At 36.9% G+C, this 16,776-nt stretch overlaps 1 protein-coding gene across 1 annotated transcript in view; it reads left to right on the forward strand.

The window, feature by feature from the left end:
• The window catches only part of LOC145682395 (uncharacterized), a 34,138-nt gene extending 19,596 nt beyond the window's left edge, over positions 1–14,542 (forward strand). The window contains exons 2-3 of the mRNA XM_081754003.1: positions 12,688–12,731; positions 13,883–14,542. Of these exons, the coding sequence (XP_081610129.1) occupies positions 12,688–12,731; positions 13,883–14,542 (704 nt within the window). The remainder of the gene's footprint in view (positions 1–12,687; positions 12,732–13,882) is intronic.
• The last annotated feature ends 2,234 nt before the right edge of the window (positions 14,543–16,776 follow it).

Raw genomic sequence — 16,776 nt, forward strand, 5'->3', positions numbered from 1 at the left:
TTGATACAATTAATGCATTCTCTTCTTTGCTAATAGATATCGAAATACTCTAGTCAGAGATAAAGACGTGTTCACAATACTTTATAATATTAACTTTATATTGCTATTTGTATAAATTATCTAGGAATTATATAGTAGAACATGGAGCCTAGCTATTTCTAAAAATAATTTTCTTTTTTCAAGTTCTTTTTCCAGATCTTTCACCATGCAGTTCATAACTACCATTTTAGTAGTTGCCTGTAAGTATTACTATAAATATATTAGGTATAGTTTCTTTTTAATTTTTAGTATTCAATTGCGGGTATTAAGGGAAGTAAGATCAGTAATAATTCAAGGTAGAAGAAGATATATCAGTAATGACTCAAGCTAGGAGAAGAATATCAGTAATAATTCAAGGTAGAAGAAAAAGTATCATCAATAATTTAAGTTAGGAGAAGAAATATCAGTAATAATTGAAGCAAGGAAAAAAAAATATCAGTAATAATTCAAGCTAGGAGAAAAAATATCAGTAATAATTCAAACTAGAAGAAGAAATATCAGTAATAATTCAAGGTAGAAGAAAAAGTATCAGCAATAATCCAAGCTAGGAGAAGAAATATCAGTAATAATTGAAGCAAGGAAAAAAAAATATCAGTAATAATTCAAGCTAGGAGAAAAAATATCAGTAATAATTCAAACTAGAAGAAAAAATATCAGTAATAATTCAAGCAAGGATATATTAGTAATAATAGCAATTTGACCGCTTCAAGCTAAGAGAAGAAATTTCATCTAATATCCGAATTCTTGTATACCTAAAGTAGAAATTTAAGTAAGTTCTTTTGTCTTGGCTTGTAGTGAAAAAATTGTAATTATTACTAGTGTGACTTCCCATAAGAACAGCCACTGTTTTAGAATAGGCATTAGTTTAATGGAACATTTTCTTCCAAATTTTTACAATATATCATATTCTTGATTGCATGAACCACACTTTCCTCCCAAAATATCAAAAATTAAGGATGTGGATTATATAGTATACGTGAATAAGAAACACATATTCGGTAACACAGCAGCACTTACTTGTTACAAGTGTATTTGAAGCATGAGTCATCATCATTATTAGTTTTGTTTGTCATTGTTCTAAAAGAGGAGTTCTTATTCGGGTTCTGGGTCCTTTTAGAGGATAACTTGTTGGTTTAAAATTAAGTTCTGTTAAAGTATAAAATGTTCTAAAACAAATTTCCGTGTAAATGTAAAGACAGTGTTTCCTTTTTCATCTCTTTTCACGCAGTTATGACTTGAAAATACTTCTCCCTTTCTTTTTAGGCCAGTTGCAACTTATATAGTTTACTTTCTTAGAAAACACTAAATCAAAAAAAAAAGTATTTGTATCAGTATGTATTGTAATCAAATATAGTGCTATATAATGCTATACTACAGTAGGAAAGTAGTGTTTTTAAACGGATTTGAGACCCTTCACTTTATTTATTTATTTTTTAGCGGAGTGATTTAAGGTATGAAGAATTATTTTTCTCCTTTCCTTGAAATGAACTGATTTTCTAATTATATGGTTTTACTGATTTCTTCTCTAAATTTCATTGAATGTTCGCGACGACTTGGGCAATGGGGACCAGTTGTTAACTAGGACGTGGTGGATATCATTCGCTTCGTATTGAGAAGTAGATCAATAATTTGTATGATATTTTCCCGAGATTTCAACCTTTATCCGGGAAATTAATAATAATAATAATTCGAGATTTGGGGCCAGTGGCGGATCTGGAAGGTAAAAACTGGGGGAGGGCAAGCCAGAATCAGGCTATAATAGGTATATCATGAGTTTACTATAAACTTTCCAAAATATATAAATAATAGCTTAAATTATTTTGGTTACTGAGAAATTGGGGGACTAGGCTCCCGGTCCCGGGCTAGATTGGGGCAACAGGGACCAGTTGTCGACTGTGACGGGATTGGTGTCATTCGATTCGTATTGTTAAGTACATCAATAACTGCGATAACATTTTCCTGAGAAAACAATTTCTACCCGGGAAATTAATAAAAATTCGGAAAATTTCGCCCCCAGACCCTCGCGTTTTTACTGCCTGCGGCCTCCCGTCTCTTATGTACTAAGCCTTTGCATCAAGAGTGAATTTCGTGCATTTGCTCTTAACATTTCTTGAATTTGGCTCAGCTGAGGGCTTCGTCCCCTGACCCCCGCGTTTACTCCGCCTACGGCATCGCACCTCTTCAACCCACAATTCTACTAAATTTCAAGTTTCTTTTCGTACTTCAACTATTTAAATTATAAGATCTGTATCTCAAGAAAATGCCCATTTAAATTACATGGGAATTTCTTCATTCCCCTTTAGACTTTTTAAAAACTAAAAATATTCATTTTCGGCAATTTTCCTGTGGGTTAGTCTCGGAAGGCTATAATCATGTCAAATTTCATCATTCTAATCCTGCCGGAAGTGCCTAACATTTTGGAATGTAAAAGATGTCCCGTATAAATAACATGAGAAAGATTTTTCAGTTCCCCATAAAACCACTCTACAGTTGGAAATTTTTATTATCGGTGATTTACTTAGGTAACGTTAACGAAAACGTACAAGCATATCGAATTTCAACTTTTTATTCCAATTCCAAGTACGTAAAATATGAGAATATACGTAAAAAAATAAAAAAATAAAAGAAAAAAGAAACATCTATTTAAATAACATGGGAATTTCTTCATCGCACCTTGAGACCGGCTAAAAATTAAAAAAATGTTCACTTTTGGCAACTTTTCTGTGGGTTAGTCCCTAAAAGCTACAATCATGCCTATTTTCAACTTTCCATGTCAACCGGAAGTACCTGTTTATTTCATGTCAGTTCATGTAGTGTTATGTATAATTAGAATTAGGATTTTAATCTTTAATAATGAAGTTTAATCAAAGTAGTATTACATTTATAATTAATGCAAATGCAAGGGGCATGCAACTAGATTTCAAGAAGAAATGAATAACAGTTCATTTCATCATTTGGTCATTAAAATAACAGTTCATTTCAAAGTAAACAGAATGATAAATCCCAATACACATCAACCGACTAAAATTTAAAAGATGGCGCAAGAATCAGTAGTTGGCGTAACTTCTCATCACTGTTAAGAAATTAACCATTTAAGATGCCTCAAAACTTATATTTATTTTTAAAATATATAGTTCTTTTCTCAAAAGTATTGTTTAGCTTAATATTTCTCGGTTAAAACAAACTTGTTTATGGTAGATGTCGTACCTGTTACTACAGGTTCATCTAAAATAAAATTTAACAATATTTATTATTACTCAAATATTGAATTAATGCTGTGATTATTTTGAAAATTTAGTTGCAGATGTTGGCAATAGATTTTAATCCATTACTTAAAAAAAATTCAGCTACAAAATGTCTTCTTTGTATTGGAAACGGTATTACTCGAGCAGAGGGTTTTATCAATTTTTTTAGATTTCTTACATTTTTAGGTTAGGTTAGAGCTCTCAGAGCATTATTCGAGCAGTTGGTTCTACCAAATTTACAGATTTGTAACATTTTTAGGTTAGGTTAGATATCTCGAGTTGGTTCTATCAAATTTTGACAGATTTTTTAAATATATATTTTCAGGATAGACTAGAGCTTCTAAAATGCTGGTAATAATTCTTACCTTGGAAACGATTTTACTGCTTACCAAATTTTGACAGACTTCTTACATTTTCAGATTAGGTTACAGCTTTCAGATTGGTCCTACAAGAGTTTGACAGATCAAAAACGTATACATTCCTGAAAAATTAATTTAGATAGATTAGAAATTTAAAAGAGGTTTGTAGGAGTGCTACAGAAATATATGGATCTTGACAAATTTTAGTTCGATAACATATCTTGGGCATTGATTTATTTAAGGAAAGAAATTATCTTTTAAAACAATGAAATTTTAAAATCTTTTAGCAATCAATAATTCACATAAAAACTTACGAGGGTGGGCTGATAAGTTCTCGGCCCGACCCAGAAGGACTTGAGCTGCAGGCATGAAGGTGTGAGGCTATTCAACATAGTCCCCTCGAAGGTCAACACACTTGGCACTTCGATGCTGAAACTTCTCCAACCCCTTAAAAAAAATCTCAAGGTCTGCAAAAAATTGTTCCGCAGCTGTTATCACCTCTTCATCACTGTGAAATTTCTGTCCTTTCAGTGCTGTTTTGAGTTTTGGAAACAGATAATAATCAGAAGGGGCAAGATCTGGCTAGTAAGGTGGCTGGTCAATGCACTGAAACCCTAGATCCCTCAGAAAATCCATTGTTCTGCCAGCCTTGTGGACGGGAGCATTGTCCTGCAAGAACAAGACACCTCGTGTCAACTTTCTCCGGCGCTTTTCTTTAATAGCGTCCTTTACCTTAGCCAGCACACTGCAGTAATACTCTATGGTTTGGCCCTTTGGAAGTAGTCTGGGAGCAAAACACCATCCTTATCCCTTATATTGGGGCAAGCACCTTCCCTGCGGACTTTTGTGCTTTGAGTTTTTTGGGGCTTGGAGGTCCTGAGTGGCACCACTCTCATGACTGTTGTTTGCTTTCCGGATCAAACTAATGCAACCACGTTTTATCCTGGGTAACAAGCCGATTCAAAAAATCGTCCTTGGTGTTCGCAAAATGCCGTAAAATCATCTGCGATGATCTCACGCGTTCGCGTTTCTGATCCGCGTTCAAACATTTCGGGATCCATTTCGCAGAAAGCTTGCGCATGTCCAACTGATCATGGATTATTGACCTAACACGTTCTTTGGATATGTGCACTTTGTCAGCTATCTCCTGAAGCGAAATCCGTCTGTTGCTCAAAATCAGGTCATGAATCTGGTCCACTTTTTCCGGAGTTAACACTGACAATGACCTGCCACACCTGTCACCATCTTCTGTTGAAAATTCACCACGCTTGAAGTTCGCACACCATTTCTTAACAGTGGAGTATGAAGGGCACTGTCGTTGCAGGGAGAACTTCATTATACCTCGCAACTCCTCTTTGGTGAATTTGACATCTGGCTCCGCCATGGTTCATTCAATTACCTGTAAAATAAAAACCGTTGACGGTAGAATCGAAATTTGGTACTTAAACATATAAAAGATCAACATTTCACATGACATCAATTACATCAGTGTAGTACATTCGGAAGAGGATCGGGCCGAGAACTTATCAGCCGAGCCTCGTAATTTGTACAGGAACAACGCCTTTTAATGAAAGTCTTACTGTTGAGTCTTACTATTGTTGTTAAAACAATAGATAAGTTTATAAGCAGATATTGCTTCAGGGGCGTCATTTGATGTTGCAGTAGCCTGAGTTTGAGATATTTACATAGGTTAATCAATAGAACAATAATATAGAGTACAAAACGCAGCACTTCGCTTAGATCGGTAGAGTTTTGACCTTGATGGCAAAGCATGAAGTGATGTTAATATATTGCTTCTTTGCGATGGGGATGGGAGGTAGGGAGTCAAGTGAATTAAGAGATGGTACGTCGTGAATCATCATACTAATTGCATCCAGTGACGACGCCAGCTTTAAGTTCTTAGGGGGGCAAAGGAGGGGCAGATACATTTTCGGGGGGGCGGCTATTTGCCATACCAGAAATGACATATTTATTACGTTTGACTTATTTTACATTACATTGTGTATTTCGTTGCTGTTTTTATATTAGACCTATATGATTATAAATTAAAGTTATTTCAAGTAAATTTTGTTACTACAAATAAGTAACGTCTCCACATGAAATATTTTTCAATGAAACTTTTGAAGCCTAAACATAAATGGAATTCGCGTATGCTACAAGTAACACATTCGTCTAGTAACTATATGCTACTTCTCTTTCTCTCTCTCTCTCTCTCTCTCTCTCTCTATATATATATATATATATATATATATATATATATATATATATCGAGAGAGAGAGAGAGAGAGAGAATTTACGAGGAGCTGCTGGAAATATCGTAGTCGAATCCAGAAGGAGTGTAGGTACTAGGTAGAAAAATGAAACCGTAGTTAAGAAAAACATATCTCTGTATGTACAAATACAAATTTTCATATTAATAATGAAATTCTTATTGTTTCTCAAGCCTCTGAAGTGATTATGTGTTAAGGAAAGTCATCGAAGTAAATTAATTAGGAAATCAGTGAAACACCATGGGGCTCTCCTCCGTTATATACAGTGGTGAAGATGTAAGTGGCTTACGAGGAAGGTCCATAAACCGTGAGAGTTGAATTTTGATGAAAATTAGTGACAAGATTCAGTTCGAGATGCTAAGTAACGTAGTAATAGTCACTCGATGCGCAAATGCTTCGTTGAGCTGCTACACCGACGCCATCTTGAAATCCAGTAGGTAATGTCCAAGAGTACGCTTTTGGCATAAAAATGAAAAATGCTTTTGGTAGATCTAACTTCAGCATTGTAAACCGAGATAGGGCATCTATATGTGGGAGTACTTCCAGTGCATGATCGCCATCTTGAAAGGTGCCATATTGAATCGTAGTCAAATATGATAAATGACAAGGGGGTCATGTGGGGTATCAGATAGCACTGGAATTTACTCCTGAAACCATTTTCGTAAAGTTTATATATCTGTTTTCGTTTCAGAGTTAAGAGATCTCTCACCCACAGGAACATATAAAAACTGTGCGAGTTAGATTTGTGTTATGAAATGCGGTCATGCGAGCAGTCGCAGCTTTTTAACTAATGCAGTAGTAGTCACTTGATGTACAATAGCCACTATACCAATCAGGTCTTGAGCCTAGTGAGAGATATCGTTAATTAAAATTGAAATACCTGTAGTGAAAAATGGAATAGCAATACTGCAACAAATTGTACCTATTTGGAAACGCTATAGAATAGACTGATGGACGATAAAACACACATTTAATAGTACTGACGAGCAGAGAATATTAAAAGGATTGTTCGGATATATATTCGAAAAATAATATAAACTAGTGCACATAAGCAAATATTGACCTACCTAGATATTAATCTTTCGCTCTTCAGTTGTGATCCTGGAGATCCATAATTAGTTTACAGAATCGTGGAGGAATTCAAACATTTAACAAATGCACTTTTGTCCAAATCTTCATCAGTATAAATACTATTTTCTATTCGCAACATAGTCTTCATAGCAAGTGACTACTACTGTCTAACACAAATGTAACTCGCACAGTTTTTGTATATTCCTGTGGGTGAGAGAGCTCTTAACTTTGTAGTGAAAACAGATATGTAAATTTTGGTTACGGAAATGGATTCAGGAATACATTTCAGTTCTATTTGATACCCCACATGGTCCCCTTGCCATTTATCATATTTGACCATGATTCAATATGGCACCTTTCAAGATGGCGATCATACACCGGCAGTACTCCCACATATAAATGCCCTATCCGGGTTTACATTGGTGAAGTCAGATCTTCCAAAACCTTTTCCGTTTTGTGCAAAAAGGGTATTCTTGGACATTGCCTACCGGATTTCAAAATGGCGTCGATGTAGCAGCTCAACGAAGCAATTGCGCATCCAGTGACTATTACTACGTTACTTAGTGACTCGAACTGAATCTTGTCACTAATTTTCATCAAAATCCAACTCTCACGGTTTATGAACCTTCCTTGTTAGTATAAACGTGGCGTTTTCTCAACAAATTATGCTTTACATCCAGGATGATTAAAAGCAATGACTCTTCCCGAAGTCATGGATGCAATTTGTGACATTATTCTTGAAAATTACAAGATTTCAGCCAGTGGTGGATATAGCCCGGGGCTGGAGGGCCTAGGCCACCCCAGTTTTTAACTGACAAAAATAATTTAAGCTATTATTTATATAGTTTTTAAAGTGTATAGTAAACTCACAATATACTTATTATAGTCTGAGGTCTGGCTGCACCCCGCTTTCTCAGTTCTGGGCATTTCTTTGGAACTCGTCGGTAGCATAACTCAGAATGGCTTGGGTATGCGCAAAGTTCACGGCGTAATGGGTTCCCAAAATATCTATCAGGAGAATAAAAGAGTAACGGCATTAAGAGAAGTCTTCTTCTGACCCTAATGCTGATCAATTTCGCTCACGAATAGTAACCATAGACGAAATATGGTTGCGCCACCATGATCCTGAAACGAAACAACAGTCAATGGAGTAGTAGCATTTATTTCTCCATCGCCCCAAGAAGTTCAAGACACAGAAGTAGGTTGAGAAACTGTTTGCAACATTCTTCTGGGATAAGTATGGAGTCGTACTCATAGACTACCTCCGCAACGGTCAGATATTTAATCCAGAATCTCTACATTACATACAAAACTGAAAGAAAAAATCAAAGTTCAACGCCGCGGAAAATGAAAAGAAAGGAATTATGCTCCTTCAGGAGAATACACCTGTCCATCAAGCCCCTGCGAACACAATTGGCATTGCATAATCTAGGGTTTCAATGTCTAGATCATCATTCTTATTCCGCAGATTTAGCTCCGTCTAACTATTACGTGTACTTATTTCCCAAACTTAAATAACACTTGAAAGGACTCCATTTTAGATCTGATAGAGGTAGTGCTACGAACAGTGGTGCAAGGAAATCTTCAGATTTTTTAACTTTTCTGCAAAAACTGGAGCAATGTACAAGGTAGTATATTGACTCTCGGGGGAAGCTTAGAAGAAGTAAAACTTCACCATTCCTCGTGCACTCCTTCTGGGTTGGGCTACGAATTTTTCAACAGTTCCTAGTCAATACGGTAGACGTCACGTCAGTACTTTGAAACAAAATAAGTAATGGAGCACTAGTATATACCAATTACTAACGAAAGATCAGCACTCTGACAATACGTTTTATTGGGAATCAGTTTAATTCCATAAATTTATTATTATCATTTGCACAAAGGGAAAAGACAACTCTTTTTATCCCCTTCAAGAAAGTAAGCCCTGGTAGTTGCAAACTAAGCTGTTATAAGCACATCCTCTGAATATTGAAAGCCGAGAATAATGTTTCAGAAAAAAGTAGTTTTAAATAAAACAAAATATGAAACTGAAAACTTCAAACCTGGATAAATACAAACAAAAAATGAAATATTTGAGTTTTACGTCCCACGGTTATGAAGGTTAGGCTAAAGGAGACGGTGATGGTGAGTAATGAATGAAATGGTGGAATGAAGAAAGTGGGAGAAAACGGGAGAACCTCAAGGAAACCCACGCGCAAGGTGTTTGTCCACCACAAAGTTCACTTGACGGGGGCTGGGATCGAACCCGGGAACCCAAGCACCAAACACAAACAAGTTACGTAACTGGTTTTACCTTTCTTTTGTTTCCAATCGAAGTTGATCCAATGAGAAGAAAACAAGTCGACCAAATCTACTATTGTTCGCTAGGCATAATAATTAAAAATCATAAGAAAGAAGTATAACTAAAAATTTACCTCTAAAGATGCTAAATTAGAAAACAGAAATATGTGTGCATACTAAGACGCTCAAAGAAGAGAGACAGGACTAATCTGCCACATAGTAAATGCATGGAAAGTAGACTATAATTTGACAATGAGATTGGTTACGATACTCATATAAAATACTATATGTAGAATGTTTAAAGACTGTAGGAATCTGGGGGGGCAGTCTAGGTGGCAGTCAGGGGGGCAGAAGTAGCTACTAGGGGGGCGCTCGCCCCCCTTGCCCCCCCTCTGGCGTCGTCACTGATTGCATCCCTATGATAAGTCTTAGGATATGAAAGGGAGAAAAGTACTAGAACATCTCTTCGTTGTATTCTCAATAGAGTGAACCGATAAAAATAGTTTTTTTTGAGATAGTAACACCGTGGAAAGTTGCTAATTGTAGAGATTGAAACGGAGTAAAAAAAAAAAAAAAAAAAAAAGAAAAAAAAAAGAAAAAAAATCGGTTGGTATCTTCCGGTCGCACGTGCACTAAAGTTTCCCTAAAGAATGGAAAGTAAGGAATATCCATATACCTATGATATTTTTTCTCTCATTTAACTTGTCAATATTTACTTTTGATCGAAGAGCTCTGATCGAATCTTACTCGAACCGATAATGATTAAAAAAAAAAAAGAAAAAAAAAACAGGATTGTTCAAATCAGTCAACGTATTCCGCTCACGCAGTGGCTGTCAATTCTTACAACGACCACTGAATTTCTACTGCTATTCCATTTAAATATTGCCAAGTTAAGTAAGATAAAAAGTATCGTAAAAAAATGGCGATTTTTTTCCAAATTCGGTAAATTTAGAGCATATGCGCGACCGGAAGATTTAAAACCTATTTTTTATTTCTTTTTTATACTCCTTTTTGGTCTCTCCAATCCGGAACGTTTTCACGGTTATTACGACTTCAAAAAAAGAAAAAAAAATGCATTTCTTTCGACTTATCCTAATCCTCAACCAGTTTGATTCCTCTAACACAGAATTTCTCAACCGGGGGATTGCGAGAGGAATACCTCGGGGTCGCGACTGGGAGATGAAAAAGATTAATTGAGCTGAGCGAAGCGAAGCTCTTATACTCGGGTTAGCCGTTTGGTTGTCCGCGAACTCCTCCTAGACCGTTTGGCCGATCTCAACCAAACTTAGCACGCTGATAGAGTATGTCGTGCTGAGTGACAACATAGGTCGAAATCAAAAATCCGATGTACCATCGAGGAATAATGACCGAAAAACGCTTCCTCCTAGACCGTTTGGCCGATCTCAACCAAACTTAGCACGCTGATAGAGTATGTCGTGCTGAGTGACAACATAGGTCGAAATAAAAAATCCGATGTACCATCGAGGAATAATCACCGAAAAACGCTTCCTCCTAGACCGTTTGGCCGATCTCAAGAAAACTTAGCACGCTGATAGAGTATGTCGTGCTGAGTGACAACATAGGTCGAAATCAAAAATCCGATGTACCATCGAGGAATAATCACCGAAAAACGCTTGCATAGACTTAACATGGGGAAAAAGTTTTCACGCGATTTTTTTGTCAACAATTAAAAATGACATTTATTATTGCATAATGGCCAGGAATGATTACGTAGTTTAAGCTCGCTCAGCTCATTTCATTGCAATCGGGTACATCCATTGCATTCCTAGTGTAATTAGAACCTAGCAGCGGAAAAATATTTTAAAGCTTATTTTGAATTTCTTACTTTGGTAGATAGCCAAATACAGCAAAGAATATTGAAGAAATAGACATTCGTTTAAAGAACAATATGAAAAATTAGGAATGAAAAAGGTGAAAAACAGAATATTGAAATATAAGAAAAATACAAATACAGCCTACAACTGTAAGCTATGACTCAAGCAATAATCCAAAACTAATTGCAAACCTGAAATTGGATATGAATATGGGATATGGGACGGAAACAGAATGAGATAAAACGGGCCATGAAAATGGCTGATTAGAAAGTTAAAGTGGGGGGGGGGGGAGCAGTCATAACCCAAACTATGCTAGGTATATCATGAGTTTACTATGAACTTTCAAAAATATATAATTAATAGCTTAAATTTTTTATGTTGCTAAAAAAAAAAAAAAAAAAAAAAAACTGGGGGCCTAGGCTATCCCCAGGCGTGAGCGAGATCCGCCACTGGTCGTGATATTAAACATGTCGAGAAAGCCTATTCTAACGTATACAGTGGACCTATCAATCGTACCATACTGTTGTCTTAAGAAACAATATCATTTTACACAATGCAGACTCAATTCATTTCGAATGCTGAAAAAGGGTATAGACAAGCGCTGTTGATATGTATATGCATTTCTGAGCCTCTCTATTTACGAAACTACTTAATTCAGATTTACATTTTCATTAAAGCACCTATTTAGCAAAGTAATGGGTTGGAGAAGTACGTGGGTGATTCAGAAAGTAATGACTCCAAAGTGATACCTTTATTTGTGTGTGACAGATAGTACCAATACAGGTATAAGTGGAAAGCTTGTAATGTAAGCTACAAATGGTGGCATCATTTTTCAACATAGTCCCCATTACTGGCAACACACTTGCCCCAAGGCGAGACAAGGTTTTTCATGCCGTCGGTGAAGAATTGTGGTGTCTGCTGGCGGCACCGTTGCCGAACTGATGGTTCAACCTCCGCATCATAACTGTAGCGTTGGCTCTTAAAGGTGAATGGCCCACAATCGCTTTAGGGTATCCGGTTAGACATCTGAAAGCCCACAGTCAGAAATTCAATGACAGCCCACGATTTCAACCGGACGTCAGCATTGGATAGCATAGATTGTTCCATTACTCTTGAACGAGAACAGATAGGGAGATAAAACAAGTGACATTCTATAGCTTAAACATACAGTCTATAGTGCATTAATGATAAACAGTTCAGAATGTTTGCAGTACTATTGGTCAAGTAGTGGGCTTGGAGGCATTACTTTTTGAATCGCCCTCGTACTTCGGTAAATGGTTATTAGAAAGAATATGAAAGGTTACTTTTGAAATGGAGGAGAAAAAGAACATTATATCTGGCATTACAAGTAGGGCCGTGCTGTGGAAAATCAGCGCCCGGGGCGAGAGTATACGACGGCGCCCCCATACACATATTCCAAGCAATTTTTCCTATCTTTTTCCATTTTTTCTCCCGAATTTTTCGCTCTCCTTACTTCGGCTCTCGGGGCCGCCGCCCCGCTCGCCCCCCCGGCACGGCCCTGATCACAAGTATCTCCAAAAAAAAAAAAAACTATATTAAATGTACAAATAAATTCCTTTCTTTTCAGTTGTAAGTGTTGCCACAGCTGAAGACTGCAATGCAGACGGAAGGGTAAGTATTATATATTATTCTGATAATTATTTTTATAATTAATTATTTGTTTTCCACGGTAAATGTAAACGGTAGCGGTACAAGGGGAAAATAAGCGGCAAGGTGGAATAAAGCAATAAAATACTGGTCCCGAGACCGATCGTATGGACTTGCAAAACCAGGTTCCTTGGAACTAAGTATACTGTATATGGTGGGAAGTACGTAGTCTCTATGCTGTAGAGCGAAAGTTGGCCTTACATGAGGGTGAGCACACTCGACATTTACACTACATTCAAATCCAGACCGAAATTCAGAGCCCATGTTAACAGTAGGTTCTGTCCTTTAGAACCAGGGTATTACATAAGAACGTAAGACACAAAACTCAAACTGAAAAGTTCTGCTGAAAGTCAGAAAGAATTGATTCCATACCGATAAATTAACCTCACCACGCAAAAAAAAAAAAAAAAGTTTTTCTCTTTACCGCTTTAACATTGTATAAGTAACTAATCGTATATGAAACAATAATGATCCTTAGAATAGCCATTCTTAAACTGTGGTCCGCGAACTTCTCAGGATCCACAAATAAAGTTAAATTGTATTTAGCTTGATTGTAAGTGGGACAGTGTGCCGGCTCTGGCCAAAAACACATCATATCAAGAGCGTTTTCTTAATCACTCAATTCCAGAATTGTCAATTATAACCACCATATTACCTTTCTGAATTCGACAAAACATTTTCTTATATTTAACATTTCCTTGTTCTTCTTCGTGAGTGCTTATATATTTAAAACAAGTTAATGATTACAAAAGTGCAAGTTCTAATAATAACAATTCAACTTTGTAAAAACCAAAAATAAATACTATTTCTCTTTCATGCTGTTCCTTTCGAGTTGTGGTAAATGTCGAAAGATATTTGATAATATTGAGCATTTGCAAAGAGAGACACCTGTTTGTTTTACGCCAGACATTTGTCGGCGTGAATAGTCCCGGTTACTTCTTAACGTATACTTGAAATACGGGTCGCAGACCAGACCCATGTATGCTTTCAAATTTTGTCTTAGTTTACATTACCAACGATATAGAGGCAAAATACAGAGAAAATAGTCAATGTGAGTGAGAAAACTAACTACTTATGTTAGTGTCTAACCTCGAACGTCTTTTTATTTATTTTAGAGCAAGCGAGGAGTGTCTGGATGGGCTCAAGTGAACAGCGGACATGGAGGCAGTGGTGCTGGCCATGGTGGAGCCATTCTTTCATCTATCGCTCAGCAAGCAGCTTTTCAAGCAAAATCAGCATCGGCAGCTCAACAGTCCGCTGCAGGAGCAGCTGCTCAACAAGCAAAGGCTAAATTGGCTCAAAGCGCTCAACAGGCTGCACAAACTGCTCAGGCAGCTCTTGCTGGAAAACAGGCCATTGTGAGTACTTTATCCCAACAGCTCCAGGAAGCCCAATTTCAGCTCCAGGCTGAGGCTGCACAAGCTGCGAAGGCTCAACAGGCAGCAGAAGCTGCTCAACAGGCTGCGCATCAAGCTGCTCAACAAGTACAAGCTTTAAGCGCTGCACTTTACGCTGCGCAGTCGAACGCTGCAAATGCTGCACATGCTGCTCAAGCTGCTCAGCAACAGGCAGATGCTCAGCATCAGATGTTGGCAGCAGCTAAGCAACGTGTTCAACATCTGCAGGCTCAGTTGAGTGCTGCTAAAGCTGACTTAGCTGCAACTCAGCAAGCTGCTTATAAGGCTACATCTGCAGCTCAATCTGCTCACGCTAATGCTATTAGCTACGGCGGAGGACATGGAGGCAGCAGCTACGGATCTGGTCACCTTGGTTAACAAACTCTTAGCTCATGTTTCATTCAGTAAAATATTCAGTATCTATGTCAAGTAATCTTACATGTAACCAATAAATTATATGTCCTTACATATGAGATTTATTATTTATTCTACTTTTATATTTTCTAGACAGTAAAGTGGTACAAAAACTCTGATACATGTTAGTGTCAACACCAAAGTAGAGCAGCCAATCCAATTGAGAGATTATTTATTTAACGTGCTTCGAGATATATCCTAGCGACGAGGTCAATGTACGCTGGAATTAATAAAAATTAGAACAACAACAGTAGGAAATAATGTGGGAGTCGGCCTGTATTTAAAGGTATTGTACCGGCATTCACCTGGAGGAAGTGAGGGAAAATTCTGGGGAAAACTCAGTCAGAATTAGAGCTCGGGATTTCCTGATTGTGAAGCCAGAACCCAAACCACATTATTTAAAAATACTCCCTCCCAACTGGAACACTTATTTCCATTGTCTTTTAAGTAATCTAATTAGCTTTCCTACTTAATTCAAAATAACAGGGACACAAACACACAGACACTTCGAAGACGATGTTCTTCTGAGGAACTCGAACCCTCAACGGGTTTCACTTCACGATCGTCACCTTAACGCTTCAGACTACTCGAACAATAAAATGAGTATATGTTAGTAAGTATATTAATAGCAAACTATGAAGAAATCTCGAGTAAAAGAACTTTTAGTTTTCATTATTCCGTCAACTACTGTCTGTTCCAAATGACAGGTTAAAGGAGCAGTAGAAACTGTTTCCGAAATAATATGTTTGATACTGCAGAGAAACGATAACAAAAAACTATGATAAAAAATGTTCGCGCTGTTATAGAACGGCACTGTGCTTTCGGAAGCTTGAAATTTCCCTGATTAGTAGCAGGAATTCTGAGAATTCCGTAACTTTTCTAGAAATTTCAAATTCCCTGACTTTTCCAAAATATCCCGCTCATTGGCCACCTTGTATTGCAAGTAATACAAATCTCCTCATAAGAAAGAGTAACCAAAAACTTCCTGTAGCTTTTTATTTTTAACGCTGATTCTTATTTTTCTCGTTTCTTTTCGTTTCATCCTTCCTTATTTTGTTTTCATTTCTGGTTTCGAAGGGGAGTCCGGACTCCCTCCTTTGGCTACGTGCCTGTATAGGATGCAAATTTGCAGGATTCTGTGAAACGTGCAGAATAGTGTTTGTAAAACTAGTGAATACCTACTTCATTGAATTATTCTTTTAGAGTTGAATAGCACTGAATTTCTATTAATTCTATCTGTGAAAGGGCTAGGTACCACTTTCTCACTTTCTCAACGTTGGAATACAATTTTGTAGATAAGTACATGGTATAGATATTTTCTTGGAGTGTACTGTAAAGAAATGAATCTAGAGGTGCGAGTTTCACAAGCTTGGTCTAAGGGGAAAAAATCGCTTTATTTGATAGCTGAGCTCGGCCAAGAACACAGCTCGGCTCGTTTTGTGTGTGGGAACTTTGTTTCTCGGTAATTACTGGTCGGAATTGAGCAAAAAAAAAAAAAAAAAAAAAAAAAAAAAGAAAAAAAAAAAAAAAATTGGTGAGCAAATCATTGCGCAACAGTAGCTGTGTTTCAGTCAAGTGCTTATGAGTTCGGTTCACCGACTATATTCCGCTTGTATATTTCAAGTCTATGAAATTTTATGAAAAAAAAAAAAAAAAAAATGGAGCAATAGTCCAAGATAAACGACAGGTGGTTTAATGAAGATGTTCAGATGGAAACTTCATAGGCATAAGTAAGTTGTAATTTATTGTATCTGCAATTAAGAACTCCATTAGGAAATCCATTATTGACGTAACAAATTATTACTTCCTAATACCCATGAACCTTCCATCGAAATGGCTCCATTAACGTATCTGTCCTTTACGTTGAACAGTTGTTCCATTTTCCCCTCAGAAAGCTTCAAAGACCCAAGGTAATGAAAAGTATTTATGCCAAATGTGAAATTAAAGCTCTTAATCCATAGTAGAGTTGTATCATATTCCGCTCCTTCTTGAGGCAAACGATAGAGGAAAGGTTTTAATACCAGTATTCGAACTAAAAAGAATGAAAAAATATATGTAGCAGAGTCATAGTGTATACCGGTACCAAATTTCACATAAGTAAATCCCCACGCTAAGCGGGTTTGCATATCCAGGCTCCTAACTATGAAAATATTTACGATCACTCCAACCCCAATCATTTCACAGATTCAACCTGTTGT

The sequence above is a fragment of the Thermobia domestica genome, chromosome 1 (assembly GCF_964235325.1).
Source record: "Thermobia domestica chromosome 1, izTheDome1.hap1.1, whole genome shotgun sequence".
Taxonomy (NCBI): Eukaryota; Metazoa; Arthropoda; class Insecta; order Zygentoma; family Lepismatidae; genus Thermobia; species Thermobia domestica.